General features: G+C 41.8%; 1 protein-coding gene and 1 long non-coding RNA gene across 5 annotated transcripts; one reads left to right on the top strand and one right to left on the bottom strand.

The window, feature by feature from the left end:
* The first annotated feature begins 3 nt into the window (after window positions 1–3).
* On the top strand, window positions 4–16,852 carry CDCA7L (cell division cycle associated 7 like). Of its 2 annotated transcripts, XM_035318073.1 has the most exons (9): window positions 4–28; window positions 9,541–9,681; window positions 10,109–10,468; window positions 11,963–12,037; window positions 12,483–12,668; window positions 13,194–13,328; window positions 14,180–14,329; window positions 15,130–15,266; window positions 15,912–16,848. In XM_035318073.1, the coding sequence occupies exons 3-9, from the start codon at window positions 10,112–10,114 to the stop codon at window positions 15,940–15,942; spliced, it is 1,071 nt and encodes a 356-aa protein (XP_035173964.1). In that variant the 5' UTR covers window positions 4–28; window positions 9,541–9,681; window positions 10,109–10,111; the 3' UTR covers window positions 15,943–16,848. The 2 variants fall into 2 exon arrangements, with proteins under 2 accessions (XP_035173964.1, XP_035173963.1); XM_035318072.1 differs by lacking the exon at window positions 4–28 and having other exon boundaries at window positions 13,197–13,328; window positions 15,912–16,852.
* On the bottom strand, window positions 16,679–21,513 carry LOC118162110. Of its 3 annotated transcripts, XR_004748291.1 has the most exons (5): window positions 21,397–21,513; window positions 20,583–20,692; window positions 18,951–19,081; window positions 18,474–18,549; window positions 16,679–17,350 (listed from the first exon to the last, which is right to left on the bottom strand). It is a non-coding gene; the product is annotated as an uncharacterized LOC118162110 (long non-coding RNA). The 3 variants fall into 3 exon arrangements; XR_004748292.1 differs by lacking the exon at window positions 18,474–18,549 and having other exon boundaries at window positions 20,555–20,692; XR_004748290.1 differs by lacking the exon at window positions 18,474–18,549.
* Window positions 21,514–21,902: the final 389 nt, after the last annotated feature.

The following is a 21,902-nucleotide window of genomic DNA, read 5'->3' as shown; positions in this document are numbered from 1 at the left end:
GAGGTTGGCGGCGGCGGGCCGCGGCAAGGTGAGCGGCCTTTGTCCGCCGGGGCGGCCGCGAGGGGCCCGGGGCGCCCCGACCCGCCCGGGCCCTCCACGTGGCGCGGCCCCGGCCCCGGTGCAGGGGGGTGTTCGGGCGCCGTGGTGCCGTGGGGTCGCCCATAAACCCGCGCTGCGGGCCGGGGAGGGGCTTCCTTGGGGGCCGGGAGTGGGAGTTTTGGAATAATGGGTGTTGGGTTGGTGGTGCCCTCGCGTGTTGTCCGCAGGGGTGGTGTGGTGCTGCAGGGCTGCATCGCGGGGTGCCCGCGGGTGTTTGGGGAGACCCCCAGCGTGCCCCCGAGTGTGGCTTGGCCTCGGTGTGGATGCGCCAGGCTGCTTGTATGACCCAGGTCTTGGGACATAACATGAACCCGGATCCTCCCAGGCGGTGGGAGGCAGGCAGGATAACCAGATTTAATTATCAGCACGCTAATCAGCTTTTGCTGATACAGTAGGTAAGGGGGCTGCGTGGCTGGCTGCGCAGAAGGATGCGGGAGTGTTGTGGAGGTGTCTGTTGGTACCTCTGACCTCCCAGGGACTCGATGACCCTCCCAGCTGTGCACAACCCCTTGTTCTGCAGGACAGAGCAGGGACAAGAGCACTGCACGCCAGTCTGGGGAGCTCTTCTGGAGCCCTGATTGATGGCACAGGGGATGCGCCTGGCACTTGTCACCTCCGATCCTATAGCGATCCTTCCTGCTGTACCTAAAGGCTGGTGCGTCACGCTTACTTAAGGCCCAGCGAAGGGAAGAACGGTGCAGTCTTGTCAGTGCTCTCAAGTTTCTTGTGGGGGCTTGTTTTGGGCTGTGGTCTTCTGCTGGCTCTTTCTGCTCCTTGCAACACACTGGTGAGCGGTGGGTGTCACTCGGGCTTGAGCCAGAAGGACTTGGCAGTCAAGGCTTCCTCTCTGAAGTGATGTGGCATCTGCTGACTAGTAAATTAGTAAGTACGTTTGTAAGTAAACACATGTCCCTGTTGCAAGGAGTCGCCAAGTAAGTCAGTAGTACAGAATTGGTTTGAATTGCAAGACCTGCAGTTGGATCTGTTCACTGTCCCGAGGACTGATTTGAAAGGTTTGGCCCCACCGCTTCAGTTCTTGGGGTTTGTTAGAGGGACGCTGATGGACTAAGCCTTGGCACCCAAAGGGCCTTGGCACTGGCAGTCTGGATACAAAGAGGGGATGCATTGCATGCCTGAATTCCCATGAAGCGGTATGGTTTTACAGAATTTCTTGAACCACTGTGCCTGCTTCTGCATGTGCTGTCAAAGTGTGGGTGGTGGCCAAGTCTTCGTGGCAGTGGCATCATACAAAAGTGTTTTGCTTGGAACACCAGGACCAGGAAAACAATTAGATACCACAGATAAAAAGGGATGTTCTTGAATTATGTAAAATTAATTCAGAAATAATTGTTACTATGGTTTGGTTCAGCGAGGTTATTCTTTTCTCTGAACAAGTGCTTGCCTTTCACCATGCTACCTTGTGCCAGGTATACTTCATTGTCCAGGTTCCAGGCTTTTGTGCCCTGATGCTTTTGAGAAATTGCTGCGATCATCTGGTATCATTCTTGTCTTCCGATATTTCGTTGGGACCAGGGTTGTTCCCTGTGTGTCTCAGGCTGGTCGGATGGTGTTCACGGTCCTTCTGACCATGTGTGTAGTGGGGTGATCCTTCTGCACAGCAATACGTGACCTGGCTTCCCTCTGCCTTCTGTTTCTTTGGCATGTTTGTGGGATGTTTAAAATTAAGCTTTCATACAATGCTGTTGGCCATTATGGTTCCAGTGGAAAGACTGGGATCCTGACTTGTAAATAGCTTTGGGGTTTTGGTTTGGCACCTATCAGCGTTCTGGCTGGGGCCCTCTATTCTTGCAGGGCTGGTGATAATTGTCAGCCTTGGAGCACTTCTCTGCTCAATTGTTTTTGGGGAGTGCAGCGCCTGTAGCCCTTGGGTGGCGTTCCTTGGGCTCGCCTGCCTACTGAGCGTGGAACAAGTCGAGAGGTTTTCCAGCACGAGATGGAGGTGCAGGTTAGAGCAAGTTTAGGTTGTGTGAACATTTATTTGATATTAAACTGGGATTACTTCAGTTGGACTAAAATGAATAAACAACGTTGGAACATTACTGAAATTACCCGTCCTCTGCTTCACAGAGGAATGTCCATGCACTGTATACATTTCAATGAGGGGAAAACACCCAAAATAACTTCTTCTTTTTTCCGTGGTAGAAGCAAAAATAGTGAATTACATCGTTCCCTGCTCTCTCACCCATTACGTTCTCCTGATATGTTGTTACAGAAGAACGTGCTGGTGTGGGACAGTTGGCAACAAAACCAATGTTTTAAAGTGGTAAGGGGCATTTGTGCATACAGCTGACAGTGGCGTTCAAACAACGTTGATGACTCCCACCAGAAGCCAGGGTGTGCACACAGGCAGCCCTCTTCTTGGCCTGCCAGGGCACTGGCTTGCAGGAGGGGAAGTTGCTTGGCTTTGGTGTCAGTAAAGCTGAGTTTTAAATTGAGACGCCAGAATTCTTCCTGTTGATGTGGAAAGTAAAATGTCTCACCTCGGGCTCTTCTTTTTCTCCTTGCCTAACGAGACAGGTGGAATCTGTGGGGACGGCGGTGAGAGAAGTCGTGTTGTGACTGGTGGAGACCTCAGGTGCATTACTTTCTGTCTGTCATGTGCCGAGTGCCAGAGCGTTTTGGAAACAGGTCTGACATCCCTCTCAGCCTTGTTTTCCCTCTCTGTCATGCTTTGCCTCTGGTGACAGGTCTGTCAGGCTGCATGGACACAAATGAGCTTAAATGCTCCCAGTTCCCAGTAATTCTCACTGCAGGCTGCCAGACTCAAGGCAGCCTTGGGTGTACTGGCAATATTTCTTCAGAGAGAAGAAATGACAATGGGAATATAATGAACTTTGATCTTCCGCTGGAGAAACACACTTAGGTGTGGTTATTCTGGAAGTTGGATTGTATGCTGTTTGTAGCAGGGAGTGTTTTCTTCTGCTTTTGAAAAGTGCCTTCTGGGTGTTATGACCAAGTGACTAACTTTATTTGCAAAAATAACTGAACTCGATAGGCATACAAATTCTTACCAGGAAGGATATTTAGACTTTCTCTGCAGCTGTGAATTATTTCCAGCTTTCACTAGATTTTCAGTGCTTTTTGTAGCTGTTATCTTCAAAAGACAATATTTTTCAAATGTGCAACATTACAGCAGACTTCCATTTTCTCTGAACCCATGGGTTTTCTCATGTTGAAATATTTTCCCTGTGTGAGCTTGAAATGTTCATCACCTCTCTTCTTTCCTGTCACTTTTTTTAGAGGCTTAGCAGCAAAAAGACCCTGTCTCAAAGTGCCTGCATCTTTCAAATGCCTAGAACAGATTCATATTTTAACATCTCTCTTCAAGCACGTGTGTATTTTATTCCTTGGTACATGCTACTTTGTTGACAGAGTTACAATGATGGTCTCGGATGCTGATTATAAATCAGTTTCTGAATATGCTTTAATTGAAAGTTAATAATGAAAAAGCCTGAGGCTTCCAGGACCGCAGCGTGAGTAATGGAAGATCCATCGTGGCAGAGGTTTCCAGTGCAAGCTCCTGTTTGGCATTTGTCTGCTGATGGCAGTGGGCTTACTTTGGGAATGACCTCGATTTATGATTTCAGATGCAAGATACTGTCAATGAGCAAGCTTGGTCATGAGGAAGATGCAGAGGTGTGTGTGATGAGTCGGTGTGTGTGCCTTGCCTGGTGTGGGTGAGCAAACCCGCACTCTAGAGTTTCAGGATCAGCAAAGTCCCGTTTAGAAGATCAGAGGCACAGCTTTCTTACAGCAAATAAGAACTATGTCTAAAGTCTGCACCCATGTATAAGAGCAGCATAATTCAGTAACTCACATCCTGTTACCTTCTGAGGGCTGTTTGAAATAAGACTCGTGTTGATCACATTTCTGACGTTGCAGATAGACGCAGTGCTGTAGGAATGCAAGTCTTAATTAGTCTTCCGTAAATTAGCAGTTGGCACGTACAAGAGTTCTGCTTTAAAACTACCAATATTCGTAGGAGATACCTGAGATTTTGGTCAAGCACTGTATTTCAGTATCACCCTTTTGTCCATATTCTAAGCCCTCATTTTCCTGTGTTTATTAAAAACAAACTAACAAAAACAAATCTTGCTATTTCTTTGGTTTTTAGATAGTACAAGATCAAACTGGAAGACTAACTGCACAGCTAAGCATTGTATCTGGTCTTCACAGTACTCAGTAAATCATGAATAAACTGAATAAACTTTCAAGCATATATTTTAAAGCAAGCAAAGAAGAAAATGACAGCTCTTGGCACTAAGAACACAGTTTTTAATGTGTGTTGCCAGGGTACTCTTTTCAAACTCTTGCAGTATGTCCACCTTATGTGTGTTGGTGTGTGTTCCCTGCTATTAAACTGAGCCATTTCACTGAAATGAGGGCTCACCAATGATTTAATGGGTTTCTTCGTAGTCAGTGTGGGGAGCAAGTCGCGACCTAAAATTCTTTGAAGTTCTGCAATAAGTTACTTAAATCAGTACCTTTAGTATTTGAGAATGCGTAAAGATCAAAAAAGGTCTAATACTGGGAAAGCATTTTTTTTCTTTGTTCAAAATCAGTAATTACACCCCCATAATGGCTCCTCTGGTGCAGATGCAGAAGTAATAGACGAAGAAGAAGGAATTAGTTAGGCATACAGTAATCACAGCAGTGGCTAACTCGCTGTACAATAGCGCGAGAACTAATGCAGTGGCTCCTGGAAGCAATTTATTCATAGCAAGGAGGCTCACAGCTCCTTGTGTGTTTTGCCATTAAAATGCATAATGCTTCGTTTTTCAGGCTGCTCTGTATTGAGAGAATTCCATCACAGCAATGGGGCTGGATTCTGGCTGTTCATTTTAAGAGGTAGGGGTAAGGAAATATCCAAAAGCTTTCGAACACAGACAGCAGGACTTCGGCAGCAGTGCACTGGGTCGTGCCATTATATGCCTGCAAGGCTCAGTTGTGTAGAGATGGATTCTGCTCTTGTTCAAGGAGTGGTAAATCAGTTTTGAATCAGTCTACATCGGTTTTGTAAAAGAGCAAGGCTAAAATTAGCTGTAGCTTATTTGAGAGAGCAAAGCTTTGGTCAAGATGCTGCTTGATCTTCTAACAGAAATGGAATCTCGTCAGCAGTTACTTTTGGGGAATGATCTGCCTTTGGGCAGTTACCTTGGCATAAAACAATGCCTTCTGCTTCTTTTTCTATTTTTTTTTATGGCTGTCTCTGCTCATCCTGTCCTTCCACACACCAAATCCTAAAATGGCCTAGGTGAGAGCTGGCTGGAGGCTCCTTACTAGTCTGTTAGACAGAGAGGCCTACCTGAAGTGGTTGATGGAGTACCTGACAGTGGGAAGTGTTCAGCTCTGGTGACGTGGGTCTCCTTTGGAGCTGGGGCTGAACTTGGCGAACTCTTACATGGTGAACTTGGTCACCTCCAAAAGTGCCACAGCCTGCCTTTGGCAGTGCCTCCTGATGGCTCGATCTGGAGCTTCTGGCAAACAAGAGACGTTCTTGATCAGTATGGGTTTTCACTTTCTTACTGAGTATCTCAGAAAGAACCCCGGATAAGTGCTGACGAAAGAGGAGTTGCATTGGTTTTATTTTTGGAATTAGCTAAGTGTTTGCTAAAATAAGTAACGGCACTGTTACCAGATACAATGGTAAGATTTCTTTGTAACTTTTCAACATTTCATTGTGTCTGAACGTGTGATCCTCAGTTCTGAGTTGTCGTGGCTCAGAGAGATGAGGAGTAGTGATAGTGAGATAGGTTTCACTGCAGAGAAAGGTGCCCGGATCGTGCACTTGCAAGGGCGCACGCGCGTTTTTGTGTGAGAAGTACTGTCAGTGAGTTAAACAGGCAGCATATTGCATCCCCTCCCTGGTCCCAAGTCTGGCGTCTGCATTTAGGGATTAAAACAGCCTGCCCCAAATATCCTGGAGTTCAGCTAAATGAGATGCAGTTCCGCTATGTGTGGTGCAGTTTGTAATACATACTTGCGCTTGAATAGGAGCATAAAAATAACAGTTGTGCTGTTGCCAGTTTGTTTTCCTGTGAAGTTGGCGTCTCTGACTTGCGTCTTCTGTCTTGTTTTGAATCGGAGACAGATACCCAAAGAAGTGGCTGACGTTTTTAATGCCTCTGGTGACGAAGATTTTCTGGGGTTCCCAAAGGATGCTCCCAGACAGAGGTTGTTGTCAGAGGATAGCTATGGTAGTTTTGATACCAAAGAGTGAGGAATAAAGGTAGGAAGGGATTGCCGTAGCCCAGCTGTGCTCTCTTGGTGCAGTTGTACTCTGAGCCTGTGTCCAGGCTGCACAAGCCATAAATTCACAGCAAAACCAGGAATCTGCAGTCCTCATATTTAAAAAAAATACATTTATACAATCTTTCTGTTCTTTTTTGTATTGATGATTGCTTTTTAAAACTCTTTCATAATATGAAAAGGAAAATGGGTTTCAGTGGAAGAGAAGCCTAGGTGGAATAGGTAAGTGTCGCAAATAGGAGAGGGAAAATGACCGTCCTGGGGTAGCATGCACTGGATAAATAAGACATTGGAAAGGCATGATAATAGGTGGGTTTTGTGAGTATCCCAGCAAACTTCAAAGTATTTCTTTCAGAAATTAATATCCCTCTGTTGCTGTTTCTTCATGGAAATTGCTATTTTAGCGGTGGTGGCCCCCAGAATGCGTCTCTGTGAGATTTGCTGGTTCTCTGGTGTCTTAGTGGTGAGACATCATAACAATTTGAGTCCTGACATCATAACGATTTGATATTTTCAATTCTTTTTCATTTGGTAACTGGAAGTACCAGCTGAATCCCCAAAAAAGGAGGAGAACGGGTGTGGTGTGTCGGCTGCCAGGAAGTTCAGTTTTCAGCGTTTTAGGAGCTTGTAATTACATACTTGGTGCGGTCCAGTGTGCTAAGATACCTTTGGTGGCTATGTCATAGCCAAGGTCCTTCCATTCCAGTAATAACAAAACTGAGAATGTCTGTGTTTGTTTTGTTTTTAGCCCATCAGGTTAGAAGTTGCTGAAGCCAATGGCTAGCATTAGCTAAGGGAACAAGCAGAAGGAGGCTTGTTCAAGGACGTACTGCTTCTGAGCCTTCAGAAGGAAATGCTATCAGGAGAGGTTTGTACAAAGCGTGGAAGTGGTTTCAGAGTAGAACTGCAGTCTGCTATGGGGATAGACCGTGTCTAAAACCCAAGTGAAATATACTGGATTCTAAGTTGCTTTGTGACCTTGTTGCTTAGTGGCAGTGCCAGGGAACTGGAGACAACCAGGAGGTGGCTTGCTCTTGTGCAAGAGCCTTGCATGGCAACCTGCGCTTCTGCTGCCTGCATGGCGACTGCAGGCGCCTCACATTGCTTCTCTCTGCCTTGGTTTCCTAACGTGTAAAAAGGAGATTATGGTAATGATCTGTGCCATGAAGCGTTTTAAAATCCCCTGATGGAAAATGTTGTGCAGGAACTAGGTACTATTAACATCTGTTACTGCGAATCCTGCAATATTCCCTGCCCCAAGTGAGACTTGTTCAGGATTTACGGCTGGCGGCGTAGCCTCTCTCACCATTTCTTTTTGCCTTGAGCTAATGATTATTTTAAATCGCTGTGAGCTTAATTCCTTTGCTACTAAATGTTACCTTAAAAAACTTCATTTTTTTCCCCCCCTGAGTTCCATCTATTCACGATGCCAGACGCTGCTGTTTCTGTGGAGGACCACAGGTACTTTATCTGCAAGAAACGATAAGGTTTTGTTGTGAAGAGCAAATGATGAGACATTCAGAAAAAAATGACAATGGATAGGAGGAGGCAAGGCAGCTGCCTTGCAGGGGTGATGAGTGGGATATTTGTGCATTGGGTGTTCCCTTGGTCATCGATGCACAAATGCATTCATAAGTATTGACCTGTGTGTGTCTTTTTTTTTTCCCTGTAGGCTTTCTGCAGTCCTACTGCAGAAATCTGTGCTTTGCTGAGTTTCAGCAGTTTCTGCTGTAGGTATCCCTGATGTTTATTTCACCAGGCACAGGCCATTATGCATAGGTGTAACACAGCTTAGCTCTAAGTGTGCTATTTTCAGTCACTTTAGAGAACAAACAGGTTTAGATTTTCCCCACCCCCCACCCCTTAACCTTCATTGTGGAATTTCAGGAAAATAGAATACCTACAAACTTCAGTTTCCCTCAGAGAAATGCAATTTAACTTTAAAGTAACTTCCCTATTGTGTTTGTTCCATTCTCAAGCAGCTGCACTGCAGCTATCAACAAAGGAATAAAGTAATTTTGCTCAGAGAAAACTCATTCCAATTACCCCTAATAATTTCTAGATGTTTAAGTGTAAAGAAACAGCACATGCAGTAGCTCCCCCTCCCATTCCCCTCTAAGTTTTTCCACTCAATGTATTGTATCTGTTTTTCGCCAGATATTATCTTAATGTAAAGAAGTGTGTAATTAAAGTCAGGGAAGGGAGGGAATTGAAAGGAAGAATAAAGATATTTAGCAATTGAATCATACGGAAGGTCACTTTTGTATCTTGCGTGGGAGGAAGAAATAGCAGAGGAAAACTGGGGAAACAAACTGAAGTGAGTGTTGCAGGCTCTCAAAAAGCAGGTGTGGTGTGAACATGCGTATGTGCCTACTATGAACACGTCTTTCAGGGGACTTACAGGGACAAGTTTTCAGATGGCCTTCTACTAATACTGATTAGAAGTATGGAAATACATTTCTGATTTAGTAAATGTGTTCAGAGATGTCAAAACCAAACACTGGATTTATCCCTTACTTGACATGTATGTGTATATCCTGGAAAGTGTTCTAATGAGGCTTAATTTTTTCAGGGACTGACATTTCACTTCCTAGTCTGTAGATAGAAGTTTGGGATCTGTCTAGGCTAGAACATGTCTGAATGATAAAACAGAAAGTTTAGAAGTGGGAAGGTGGAGGGAGGGATTTTAGTGAGACTGTTGAAGGCTTTCTTACTATGTTTGTGGCTTGTTTTTTTTTTTTTTTTTTCTTTAATAGGAAGTCATTTAAGGCTTGTTTTTTTATTTTATTTTATTTTTTTACATCCAGAAGAAACAAGCACAACAACCTGGCAATTCATAAATAAGAGAAAAGAATGATTTATTTTTTTGAGTGGTAGTGAAGAAGAGGAGGAGGAAGAAGTGAAAAAGTTTCTACCATGAGATGCAGCTCAGCTTGTCCTCTGCTCAAAATGAAGGAAAAAAATCCTACAAAGTTAAAATAACTCAGTGCTGAAACTCTGCATGTTGTCTTCTGCTTTTTTTTTTTTTTTTTTTTTCCTTGACGATTATTGTCTGCAAAGTGTTTTCACAGTATATGCCATCTAGTTGGTACCTACTGAAGCCTTAGAACCTGTTGATTTTGACTGGGTGACTACTTTGTTTCTCATACCTACTGGCTGGTATTTTTACAGGGTGTTCAATATCAGCCCAGATACCTTACAGAAGAACTGCAGAAGATTTTCACTGAAGACACTGACTCTGAAACTGAAGCATTTGAAGGCTTTGCTTCAAGTGAGGTGGATGTGAAGAAAAAAGGAATTCCGGTAAAGGCAGTATGTATATATTATTATTTTTTTCTGTTTCTTCCATGTAAACTTCATGTTCCAGTAAGCATGCTTCTGATAGACTATGATGTTCATTATTCATACCGCAGAAAAATACGTATTATATTGAAAAAGTAAAAAGCCCTTTGTTTAATGCAATATAACAACAGAAATGAGAACTTCTCCCCCTGCTTGCAGACTGATTGTGATAGGCAATGCTGTTCCTCTGAAGAGAGCCTTGTCGGTGTACCAGACAACATTGACATGAAGATTTTGTGTTGGGAGAGCTAGTAACTCTTTAAAATCTGTTGATTTAGGTGAATTTGTAACAACATTTTAGGTGGTGAGACTGCTGCTTAAAATTAGTGATTAAAAAAAGCCCTTTTGTGTGTCATGGCAGCAAAATGTAATGTAGATTAATTCTTACTTCCTGTAGGTGATGGAGTCAGACATGAGCGATGAAGAACGTGATAATTTATTGGGTACCGGGGAAGAAGAGGAGGAAGAGTCAAAGAAGAAAGTTTCCCCCAAGAGAAGAAGCTTTGGTCTTCGTGTTGCTTTTCAGTTTCCAACCAGAAAGTCTTCCGAGAAAAAAGTGCCTGAACAGGATTTTTCTAAGTTACCTATAAAGGACAGTAAATCCCCCACTGCTCTTTCAAAAGAAAGAAATTGCAAGCGATGGGACAAACTAGAGGGCTCTGCTTCAGAATCTGAAGAAGACATTAAAGAAACACAGGAAGAAAGTTCCAGTGCTCTGCTTAAAAGAGCTATGAATATTAAAGAAAATAAAGCCATGGTAAGACTTCTGAGCAGTGCTTTGTTCTCAGACATTGGCAACTGAGCACTTGAATTTGGCACACTTCAATTTCAGGGTCCTCACTGGTGATGTGTGGGGACTTTGGGAAAATCTCATGGTGGTTTGAGGTAGATATTTTTTTTTTAACCAGGGAGGACCTTGGAGAACCATCAGCACTCAGACATTTCCTGCTAGAATAGTCTCAAGTAAGACTAGTCAACTCAAGTTTAAAAGCAGTATTGAACCAAACATTTTTTTATGTGGATGTGAACACAGTTAGATATCCCTGTCAGTCTTAAATTCAGAACCTGCCAGAAAACCAGCTGGTCCCTTCAGGTGGTTCAGTGTTGTTTGTGCAATAGAGTTTCTACTTTCCATTTGTGTCTGAGAGATCTACTGCAGTTACCGATTGGAAAGCTGACCCAAAACCACTGAGGATTATAAATGTTTCAGTTGTGTGGGATGTGATGCTTACAGTTATACTTTGCTATATAACTACTGAAAGCATGTGTTTATGTGCATACAGATAAGGGAGAAGTTAGACTCTGATCATTCTTAAACATTTTTTGTTCTGTTGCCTAAAATTCTACTAGCTCTCTTAATTATTACAATACTGTGCAAATCTGCATTCATTTTGTGTCCTCTGACTCCTTCAGTGTTACTGTACTCCAGGCTGTGTTGCAGCCTCTGGGCAGTCTTTTGTACACCTCTTGGGTGTGTGGGCCTGCAGCTCCCAACTAAAACTTTCATTTAATTTGTATGTTTCTAATCTTACCTTGTTTCTTCACTGCTGTTATGTTCTTGCTGCTTTTCCTTCTTACCTCCCAGCCTTCCTTCTTGTTTCAATTCAACCACTGTAAAATTCAGTAGTCTCCTAGCTGAGGACACTCTATAATAAACACCACAGTGAAGTATTTACTGAGAAGTGCTGCTAATCTCGTGATTGCTCTGGCTGTGTCAGAGACAACTAGTAGCCTGGCTAAACCAGGAGCTAGTGGCTAGTAGCCTGGCTAACCCCTTCTATTGCTGGCTTTTTGGTAAGTAGCCTCATTCTGGCCTTCCAGAACAAGGCCGTATTGTTTTGGACCTGTCAGCCACCGTTTCTGTTGAAATGCATGTCTGGGACATCTCCCACATGATGCAGCAGCTCTTCCTGCTGAAGTACTCCTGATACTGCACACACCATGCTTAGGGAAGTGACGAGAGCGTCTAGTTGCTTTATAGCTTTGTAAATGAACATGCACGCATGTGTATACGCAAAGTGATTGGTACTTAACGTTACGGTCTGGAGCTGTGAAGTTAGTTTCGTATACAATTTTTTTTTCACTTGGGGATAAACGAGCCTCACCTACGTTCAGTACACAAAACCTCACCGTAGGCACTTCAACTTACTGTGTTAAGATGTAATTCAGAGTGTATACAAAAAGAGGGGATGATGTGTGTCAAATACACGCAAGTTTGCAATGACTTCAATATGGTATCACTTGCTTTCAGCTTGCCCAGTTATTAGCAGAACTGAATTCAGTACCTGACCTGTTCCCAGTGAAGACACCTGCCTCGACTCCTTCGGTAAGTCTTCATGCACTGGCTAGAGATGAAAGACATTTGTGCTAGACTTGTGATTAATGTTTCTTCCTGAAACACTTTCACCAAGTCGTAGCAATACTTTGAATGTATTTGCTGTTGGTCAGTATTCAAGTGCCAAAGGTTTTGTGAGGAAATGGACTTTGAAAAGGTAATGTGTGAACAAGTACAAAGACCAAGACAAGGTGCTATTTTGTCATTTTTTGCCCCATAAGTTCTCTTGGGATGCTAGACAAATGCCTGTATATGTGTTGTGTATCTGATTAGGAAGAGTAGCTGCTAACCTTTTTGTTTAGATCCTTTACATGCTTAGATCCTCAGACATGTTCAGATTGTGGGAAAATCCAAACCTTTAGTGCTAAAGAATAGCGAGAACTAGCTTCTATCTTAATATGCTGTCTATAGATTTATTTTTTTTTTCTTTTTCTAGAAACAGAGGAAAATCCCAAGGAGGGCATTTACCGAAGGCCAGATAACACGTCGCATGAACCCAACCAGAAATGCTCGTCCACCAGAGAAATTTGCCTTGGAAAAATTTACTGTGTCAGCCGTCAGATTTGCAGAACACTTCCATAGTTACAAACAACAAAACCTCTTAAAGAAGAGACTGAGCATGGTATTTGGCAGACTTTGATATTTCTGCTGGTCAGGGATTAGGAAACATTCAATATAGATTATTGGCCAGCACTTAGAGCAGACATCATATCCTACAGAAAGTTAGTTGATGAGAACCTTTCATTTGGAATTAGTAAGAGGAAGATGCCTCCAGGCCTTCCTGCCCCATCTTTCATCCATTAGTGGGGCTCTACTTGCGACTTGTCCTGCCCAAGCATAACAAGGCAGTTTACTTATTCTAGTATTTATTATCTGAAAATAGTGGGAGTAGAAATAACAAGGATATAATGATGGGAAAGAAGAACATATAAACAGAATAAATAGTATATGGAGTAGAGAGAGGATTAGGGAGGAGAGGGACAGAGAGTTGGGGGGCGTGGGTTGGATGGACCCTGTTCTTCCAGTGGTCCACAAACATGCAGTTTACCCCCTTTAGGCTGCATATGCATTATAAACAAAAGAATTTGTCACCAAGTGTGGTGACAGAGTCTTCATGCCACAGAGGTGTTGAGATGAGTTTGTTTAGCAGGGGAATTGTGGCGTGCGCAAACGGAGGAGATCATCAAAGTATTCATCTTACCGTCCAGTAGAGGATATTACTGATGAGGACTTGGACAACATTGCAATCACTGTTAAAGACAAAATCTATGACAAAGTTCTAGTAAGTAGCTGCTGTTTTCTTTATGGGATCTGTTGTCTTCTAATAGTTCATCTGGCACTTGCTAAAAGGTGTGCTTTCCGGAAGTTTTGGACAAGCACAACTATTGCACAAGCACAACTTGAAAGCTTTGCCAGACTTCTGTGGGCTTGCCCATGCTGGTTAATACACCTCAACAATTTTTGCCTCTGGAAAGTGCTTCCTTGCCATAGAATTAAGTGGAAGTTGTTAAAGCTATGACTCATCAGTGATAAGAGTTGAAATCCCACTTATCTTTTATTCTTGCTTAATTTATTTTTTGCTGTTGTGGTGGCTGTACACTTAAATGTTAGTGATCTCTGCTGCTCTTTGTACCCCCTAGAAACTACGTTTCTGCAAGGGTGGGCTAGTTTCCAAAGCACTTGTTGGAGCTCCTCTTCCATTCTTTCACCTGATTTTGCTATTATTAATGGTCATCAAGAGCTAGACAATCATTTTAATATGTTTCACACATCTCTGTATTTACACATCTGAGTCACAAAGTCATTTTCTGCGTATACCATAAGCATACATTAGCTTTTTGCCAGACCGGAGAAGGAGGAGTGATCAGAACTGCAACAATAAGTTTCCTGTAGACTGAGACTCCAAAGCAACTGAGGACTGGCACTGTCCCTGTAAAATCTCGATTGTTTTATGAAATACTATATAATTGATTATAATGACAGAACTTAGAGTTCTTAGTAAGGATTTTAATTGCTGGATTTGGCTTTGGTTTGAAGTCTGTGCTTTGCTCTTAGTAGATGTATTAGGAAAGTTTGGCAACAAGCATATAAAGTCCTTCAAGCATGCTTATTTCTCCTTTCCAACTTCTTTAGGGTAGTACTTGCCACCAGTGTCGTCAAAAGACAATTGATACAAAGACCGTCTGCCGCAGCCAGGGCTGTGGAGGTGTAAGGGGGCAGTTCTGTGGACCGTGTCTTCGAAATAGATATGGGGAAGATGTGAAATCAGCACTGCTTGATCCAGTAAGTATCATTTATTGGATTTGGAAAGAAAGTATTATGAGTGTGGATTTGCTAGTTGTGATGAGTGTATACTTATGGTAACATGGTGTTTAAAGTTTTTTGCCATAAGAAGGTCTGTAGTACCATTATGACTGACACAGATCTTGTTGGAATGCAAGTTTCCTCCACCAGGGTGATGAGCAAGGAGCACAGTGTGTTGTCATATGGTCTCACCATCACATCTGCTTCAGAGACAATCTTACGATCCATTCTGAAAGACTAAGAACTAAGGTTTCCAGTGTGCTGGCACAGATATGCTGTAATGCAGGCTGTTAGCACCTGAACCACTGTGTTTGGTTGTTGAGCAGCTGGGAAATGCCTGACTTCATGTACGTTCTGGTTAATTTGGTCTCAAGAATCATGCTATGCAGCAGGCAGATCTAATGGGACTTCTAACAGTGGGTACCCATCTCTCTCTGCGAAGCTCACTATGGTCAGCCTAGCACAGGATGATTATCATCAGACAGCATTGCAGCTGCTTTTAGTCTATTTTGAATGAATATTGATAAATTCATCCAGGGACTCGGAGTCTTAAGAGTAAAATGTATTCAAGCAAAGAGAGTAGTACTTGATCCTATCTTTAATTCTGCAGAATTTGGAAACTGTAACAGGTGTGGTTGGCTTGTTGATTCAGACTTTTAAAATCTTGCCCTGAATAATAATGTGATAAAGAAGCCATACTCTTGTCTGGTAGAGCAATGCAAAGGAGAATATAACCTTACTTTTTGCTTGCTTTTAACTCCCCCCACTCCTCCTTGCAGGACTGGATCTGTCCTCCTTGTCGTGGGGTGTGTAACTGCAGTTACTGCCGCAGGCGCGACGGTCGCTGTGCCACGGGGATGCTCATCCACCTGGCAAAGTTCTATGGCTACAACAATGTGAAAGAATACCTGGAAAGGTGAGGGTTGTGCCCAGTGGGCATCCTGTGAGCTCAGGTGTTACTTCAAGACTAGTGCCTAAGCTTGAGCTGAGCTCTTTTGAAATGCGTCTTCATTACGGACATAGTTGGTTACTAGTGTCCCTGACTCTGTCACTCCAAAACAGCTTTACAAGTCCTTATTACTATCAGACGTTTACATTTAGCATGAGGATTAGTCTCTGGGACAGCAAGTAACTGTACAGAGTATTTCTTTATTTTGGAGTCTCACTGGAAACTTAATTGTGGGTGGTTTTGTTTTAATATAAATTATTTATTTTCTAGGCTTTAAACTAAGATTAAAATTGTATTCATTTTTTTAAAATGTTGAAGCCCTTTAACACTTGACTTCTGTGGCCTGAGGCGGATTCTGTACCTTTACAAAAAAGTTCCTTAAGATTTCTCCTAGACTGAAATCAGCTTTGTTGGAGTGAGTCATATCCCTGTGCAAACAACTAATTTGCTATAGAAATGGAAATGCTTTTCCCTATTTTGAAATCAGTATAGGCTGCTTCTAGCATATAGCAATGTTGTTTTGGAAATTGTCATCTTCAGAAATGGAAAAGGCCTGTTCATGGGGAATCTGAGTTTCCTAAAAACTACTAACACTTTTTTCTTGTCTTCTAGTTTACAAAAACAACTGGCGGATGGCAATTGAGAACACTGAACTCAAGTTGTGCCTGCAAAATATCTTCACAAGTTTTTACTTCAAAAGGTTGTTACTATGTTTTATATAAGATAGAATTTTAGAGTATAGTATATACATTTCTGTGTGTGGAACTTTTTTATTAATGTGGTCTTATGCAAAAGATCTCTCAGGAAAACGTTTGGTAGAGAAATCTACATGCACAGACCTATACGTTAAGTGGAATGGCACTCTTGAACCTTGGAGTGGTTAATTTCTAATAGGGCTACAACACAACTACATAATGGAGAACTTTGTTGATTTGAGCAATATTTTTATTTATGTAATTGTGCAAATTTGCAAAAAGGGTGTTTAACAACTACCTATAAAGCCTACCCTGTTTAAGAAAAAATAAAACACCCCAAAACCCCTTCTGTTCTAATTTGACCACAAAGACTCGATTTTTCCAATCCTTGCTTTCTGAACCTATTCCTCCACTTGTAATATTTAGAACTTATCCCTGCAAAGAAGAGAAGGGTACTTTCATCTCATTGCCATTATATTCCAGCCAAAGCTGATGTAATCTACCAGTGGGAGGATGATTTTTTTTAAACCCAAAGTGCAATTAACCACTGAAACATTAAAGTGGAAGTGTTTTGTAAAAAAATAAAAATAAAAATAATAAAAAAATTGTGATATACCTGCTACCTGAACCAGCACAGCAATCATAACTAGTTAATTGGTTTAAACCACAATGTTCACGATGTTGTTTTGAAATACAGTTCATAGTTAGATCTTTTTTTCATTTGTGCAACTAAGCTTTCAAACAACTTTAAGCAATATGTTTGTATTGTATGATTATGCTAAAATTTATGTAAGATACATATTTCATTTTATGTAGAGACAATAAAGAATAATCAAGAGGAACATTTTATGAGTGAAACTGCACTCAGCTGATACAATGTTTTGCATTTGCTTTCCCATAACCAGTGTAATGAAGGAATGTTTGTAGATCAATAATAATTATATAGAAAAGCATATGAACACCACACTTGAAGGATTAGGAAATATAGCACCTAACTGTCATACTAAGGAATGTTTTTTTGTGAGGCAAATGTGCTCTAGCTGACTGTGAAAAATGTTTATCTCCTTTTGCTTTAACTACAAGACAGATTGAGAAAGCAGCATGTACTATTGAAAGCTTAGTCCTAAAAAGCCAAGAGTAAAGCTACACCTGCCAGAACCCATTTAGCTGGCTTCTCTTTGCTTCTCAGTTTAGAAGTCCAAATGTTTTTGCTTTTATAAATTGGACATTCATAAACATCCTTAGTTTTCCTTTGATCCAGTGGAATAGTTCTTACAAAAATGACTAGCATTGCTGGAGTCAATTCCTGAAGCTGGACTTCAGCTACGGTCTCCAGTGGGATGTCCCACCTGGCACCTACAGTAAACATAGGCACGTAGTTTACCAGCATTATTTAAATCTAAACAGTTGCTTATTGCTAAATATTTAAAACTACACTTGAACATACGCATTTAATGTGGAATGTTGTAACATTGACTCTTGCTTCATCTGTTGTATGAATGTGAAGATGAACATGAGGTTTGGACTGGACTTCTGTTTTTATCTGTACCCTTTGGTTGAAAGCAGGGACTGCAAACTGCCTACAGTTTGGACTTGGTCACAGGCATACACAGTTGAATGCTCAGATTTTCTCCTAGCTCTTCACTAGCATGTAGTCAAGTGTTCCCAAAATTGGAGAACTACACTGAAGTGTAACTACAATGTTTGACAGTGAGACATTAACTGTGCTTCAGTGTAGTTATGACAGATCAGTGCTTTACTGCTGAAGGGCTGTGCACTTTCTGAATAGTACTAGGTTTTACTGTTTGTTCTTCTAATATAAACCTGCATAGAAAGTGTTGCTTGTAGGGGATTTTAGGAGTTTACGTAGGAAAGATTATGTTTGCAAGTACCAACACAACCACAGAGACTGCAGCCTCATAGATGGAGGCGGAATTAATAGTATTGCCCTTTGAGTAACCAGATTATCTTTTCAAAATCACTAGTTGAATTACATGCTCATCATCACCACAATCCCCCACCCTGGGTTTCCCCTTGTGTCTTATCTTCCGAAGAAGCAACTCCCTTTCAGAAGAGTTGCTTTCCTTTGATTACAGTCAGGCCTAGTGAAGAATGTGAGTAATGGTTATGTTTCTCTAATTGCCCATTAGAGTCATGCACCTTTCTTCTAATTAGCTGTAACTTAGTCGACAGCCTTTCTACGTTAAAACTAAAACCACATTTTGACTGCTGGCCTTACTTGTAATTCCTAAACTAGATACTTCAGTATCAGGAAGAATAAAATTCCAAAAGTGCATACTACAGCATTTATCCTCTGCAAGTTGTTAAAACATGGGCTGGAGCTCTACAACTGAAAACTATTTCCAAAAGTTCAGGGACATCCTCAAACTATGTTTTAGCTCCTGCACTAATTGACTCCTTAGAAACCCAGGTAATATGCTTGTTGTACATACACATCACCCGTCTGGGTGTGTCATACCTCATGCTAATACAGGATTCTCAATTATTTCCTCGTTTTCTGGTATGTTACCCCAAATACCTGTAACTACTATAATCTGGAAAATGAAAAGAGTTAGATCAGCTGTGTTGAGTGATAACTTTGTGCCCTGGGGGGGGAGAAAAAAGGATGATCTTGTAAAGAGTTTTTTTAAAAAGGGGAGGGGGGGGGGAGGAGCTGTGCAGGTGATTTGATCCAGGTTACCAACATCTGGTAAGACTAAAAGCTGCAGAAAATAGGTGACCAGTATCAGAGATTAAAGTTTAAAATCTCTGGACTTTAGGCTTCCAATCCTCAATTAGATCAGAGCTGCTGCTTTTCTACAGCGCAGACTATGTTTAGTCTCAGTTAACAGTAATTTTAAATGCATGAACTCTGGACAGTGACAAGGATACTGAGCTGGTATGGCACTCCCTGTAATAGCTTACTGAGATCAAGAAATTGAAATTTATTTCTTACTTTCTATGAAGAGCTGGCAGATATAGGCTTCTTCCCTGTGACCGTAATCTTCTTTGGTCTTTTTGGTAACATCTCCCGTCAAGCAGACCTTATCCAAAGACAAGTTGTTCTTGCCATGCTCTGCTAAACAGCTTTAAAAATAATAACCACAATAATTCAGTATCTGGACAGTAATATTGATGCCAGAACTGTAAACATGTCCTTCTCAGGCCTGTTGTGCACAAAAATGAGAGTGACTGTTTTTGTCTGTTTTTTTTTTTTTTTTTTTTTTTTTTTTTTGTGCGCTTTTTTTTTTCCCTTGTTTGGCCATTAATTGAAATAAGGCAAAAAAGCAGTATGAATGCAATTATTTTGAAGCAAGTTCTGCACAGTATAGAACAAACCAACCCCCCAGCTTGCTGGCAAGAGGGCAAGATTGCTTTGCGATCCACAATCAGGCTTCTCTCTAGCTGTGTCCCTGTTTAGAACAAGCAAAATATATTCTAGCCTTCATATTGTCCTTACATCCCCCCATCCCTTAACAGGAAAAAGAACCCTGAACAGAAAGTTTGGAGACAGATGGTAAGAGGAATGAAAAATACCCTGGGGTTTCTTTATGCCTGTGGCACCAAGTGAGCACTGTCTGGGGACCTCAGCACAGAGCAGCAGCTGTGGTCAGCCCTCAAGCTCCTTCCCTCTTCTGCCTCCATGTACGGGGGGAGATGTTTCAGTAGGTGGGCTGCAAACGTGGCCTGGACCCCCACTTTCCATCTGCTCCAGGGAACCATGGCAGCCTGGACAAAGTGTCCTGTAAGCTCATGGACCCCTTTTGGCTAGGCTAGCGAAGGATTATCTAAGTATACATGAAATACTATGTGGCCACGTGGAATTTGAGTTGTGCTGTTATCAGTACACTGCTGGAGTTTTTTTTTCATCCCCTACTGTAGGTAGCAACAACAGCACAAAGAGGATGTGCAGACTGCTTGGCTTTCCCTGCTTAATCTGGTAACTGTCAGTTAACACTAACAAATAAAACAGAATGGTACTATAGCATGCACACTAAATTGGTTAAATGATTCTGGCAGGAAAACTTGCACTCAGCCTTTTAAAACTATTACATTGAGCATTTATTTCCTTAGCAGCTTCGTCTTCTCACTAATCTGTTGGACTGAAGGCTAGTTCGAATGGGTGCCCCCTGCTTTTAAGAGATAATTATTCTGATAACAATAGGTCTGTCTACAGGAGAAGAACTTGGACTATAGGATTTTAAAAATGGGACAACTCTCTGCTAGGAGACCCTGATAAAAAGGATTCTCTCTTTAAAGAGAGACTTAATAAAGAAGAAAAAAAAGTGCTGCTAATCTATAATAATAATAAATAGTGCTGCATATAATAATAATAAATAAGTATAATAATAAAAAGTGCTGCACATGATTACAGCCAAGACATTTCAGTCTTAGTTTTCCTGCCATTTTTGTAATTTCTTAACTTTTCTATTCAGCTTAAATATTTGGCTTTTTTTTTTTTTTTTTAACTTAAACTTCACTTAACTCTCCAAACAGCAGCACAAACACAGGTAACACCAAAGGTAAAAAAAATCGGTGTCTGGCAGTGAAACAACATACCTGGTTCCTTATAAACATCACTGCTTACCTGTCAGAAAGGACTGAGGACTGAATAAGCCAGAAAGCCCCACCACTGCTGGCAGTACAAGGTCCTGTGTCCAGACATTAAGTTCTCCATACCACAGAAGATCAGTCACCCTAACAGAGAAGCAGCAAGAGCTGCTGCCTTAAAGTGTTTGTACTTTTTTTTTTTTCTTTCTTTCTTTTTTAAGACAAAATAAATTACAAACTAGAAGGTGATCAGCATGAGTGAGATTGCTGACCATAGCAAATGTGAGTATGCTCAGTTGTGTAATGTTTGTCTCTGGGAGAAACCTGACCATCACCATTAGTCATATTAGCACATGCTCAGAACCTGCCTGAAATTTGTAACAACAGTTGATAGCTTCTTAAATGCAAATTGTCTGGTACCATCTTCAGTGGTGCACTTAAAACCCCAAGGTAAGCCAGAACAAATACAAATCAAGAGCACAAGAGGGTCTGACAGACTGCGTAACAGCTTAGTGCAGCACACATTGCTGAGAGATGTCAAAGGAATTTCCAAAAACAGAGTAAAAACACCGCCTATTTTTTCCATGTCATTCTGCCTTCAAGTAAATACTGCTGCTGGCAAGGGGAAAAGGAATTTTGCAAGATGCCGAACAACCCTTCCGCTAATGACAAAAGGAGGTGACAAAGCTTTGCTTTAGCAAAGTGCTTAGCACTTCTGCAAAACTCACTTCAAAATAAAACTGATTCCGCTAAGACAAGTGTTAGACAAAAATGAAATGAACAGCACTTCCCTGGGATAACTGCGGACTAGCTAAACAGTTTGCTGTTGGCAGATTTGGCAGTGTACTTACCAGTGGGCAAGGCTGTATGTGGATGGGTGCTAGCTTAGTCCATGTGTCTGGCACAGCATCACAGAAGAGTGCAGACTGCAGTTTTTCCATGTGAGGAGAAAACATCAGCTCTCCCTTTGTTTGGAGAACAATAAAAAGCATACTGGCATCATAAAGAACAGCTATTCTTTCACTTCAAAAACAAGCATCAAAAAGTCCCAAAACTCATACAGGAGCAACAATACCATTAATAATAAAGACACTTGCCTTGAGACAGGTCCAGCTCTTAAGAGACTCAGATATTTGAAAGGGGGAGGTTCATGCTTTCACACTCCTGAAGGCAATCAAGTGTGCAGGGGCTCCTGGCAGTATTTTTCTGCATGGTTTCTGCCACGTTAAACTCCTCAGGAAGCATCTCCAGAATATCACCCAGCACATTCCTAACCTTTCCAGGCCAATACTGAGACCCATTAGCAATCACTGCTGTGAGGAACTCTTCAACTCCTTTGAAAGTCATTTATTCTACA

This window comes from Oxyura jamaicensis, chromosome 2 (genome assembly GCF_011077185.1).
Source record: "Oxyura jamaicensis isolate SHBP4307 breed ruddy duck chromosome 2, BPBGC_Ojam_1.0, whole genome shotgun sequence".
Taxonomy (NCBI): domain Eukaryota; kingdom Metazoa; phylum Chordata; class Aves; order Anseriformes; family Anatidae; genus Oxyura; species Oxyura jamaicensis.
This window is presented reverse-complemented; position numbering and strand designations above follow the sequence as displayed.

Excerpts from the sequence above, each read along its gene's own strand:
- CDCA7L (XM_035318073.1), top strand. The coding sequence starts at position 10,112 with ATGGAGTCAGACATGAGCGATGAAGAACGTGATAATTTATTGGGTACC. Across the intron at positions 12,669-13,193 it reads TAAAGAAGAGACTGAGCATG|CAGGGGAATTGTGGCGTGCG; the intron begins GTATTTGGCAGA and ends GAGTTTGTTTAG. Across the intron at positions 13,329-14,179 it reads AAATCTATGACAAAGTTCTA|GGTAGTACTTGCCACCAGTG; the intron begins GTAAGTAGCTGC and ends CAACTTCTTTAG.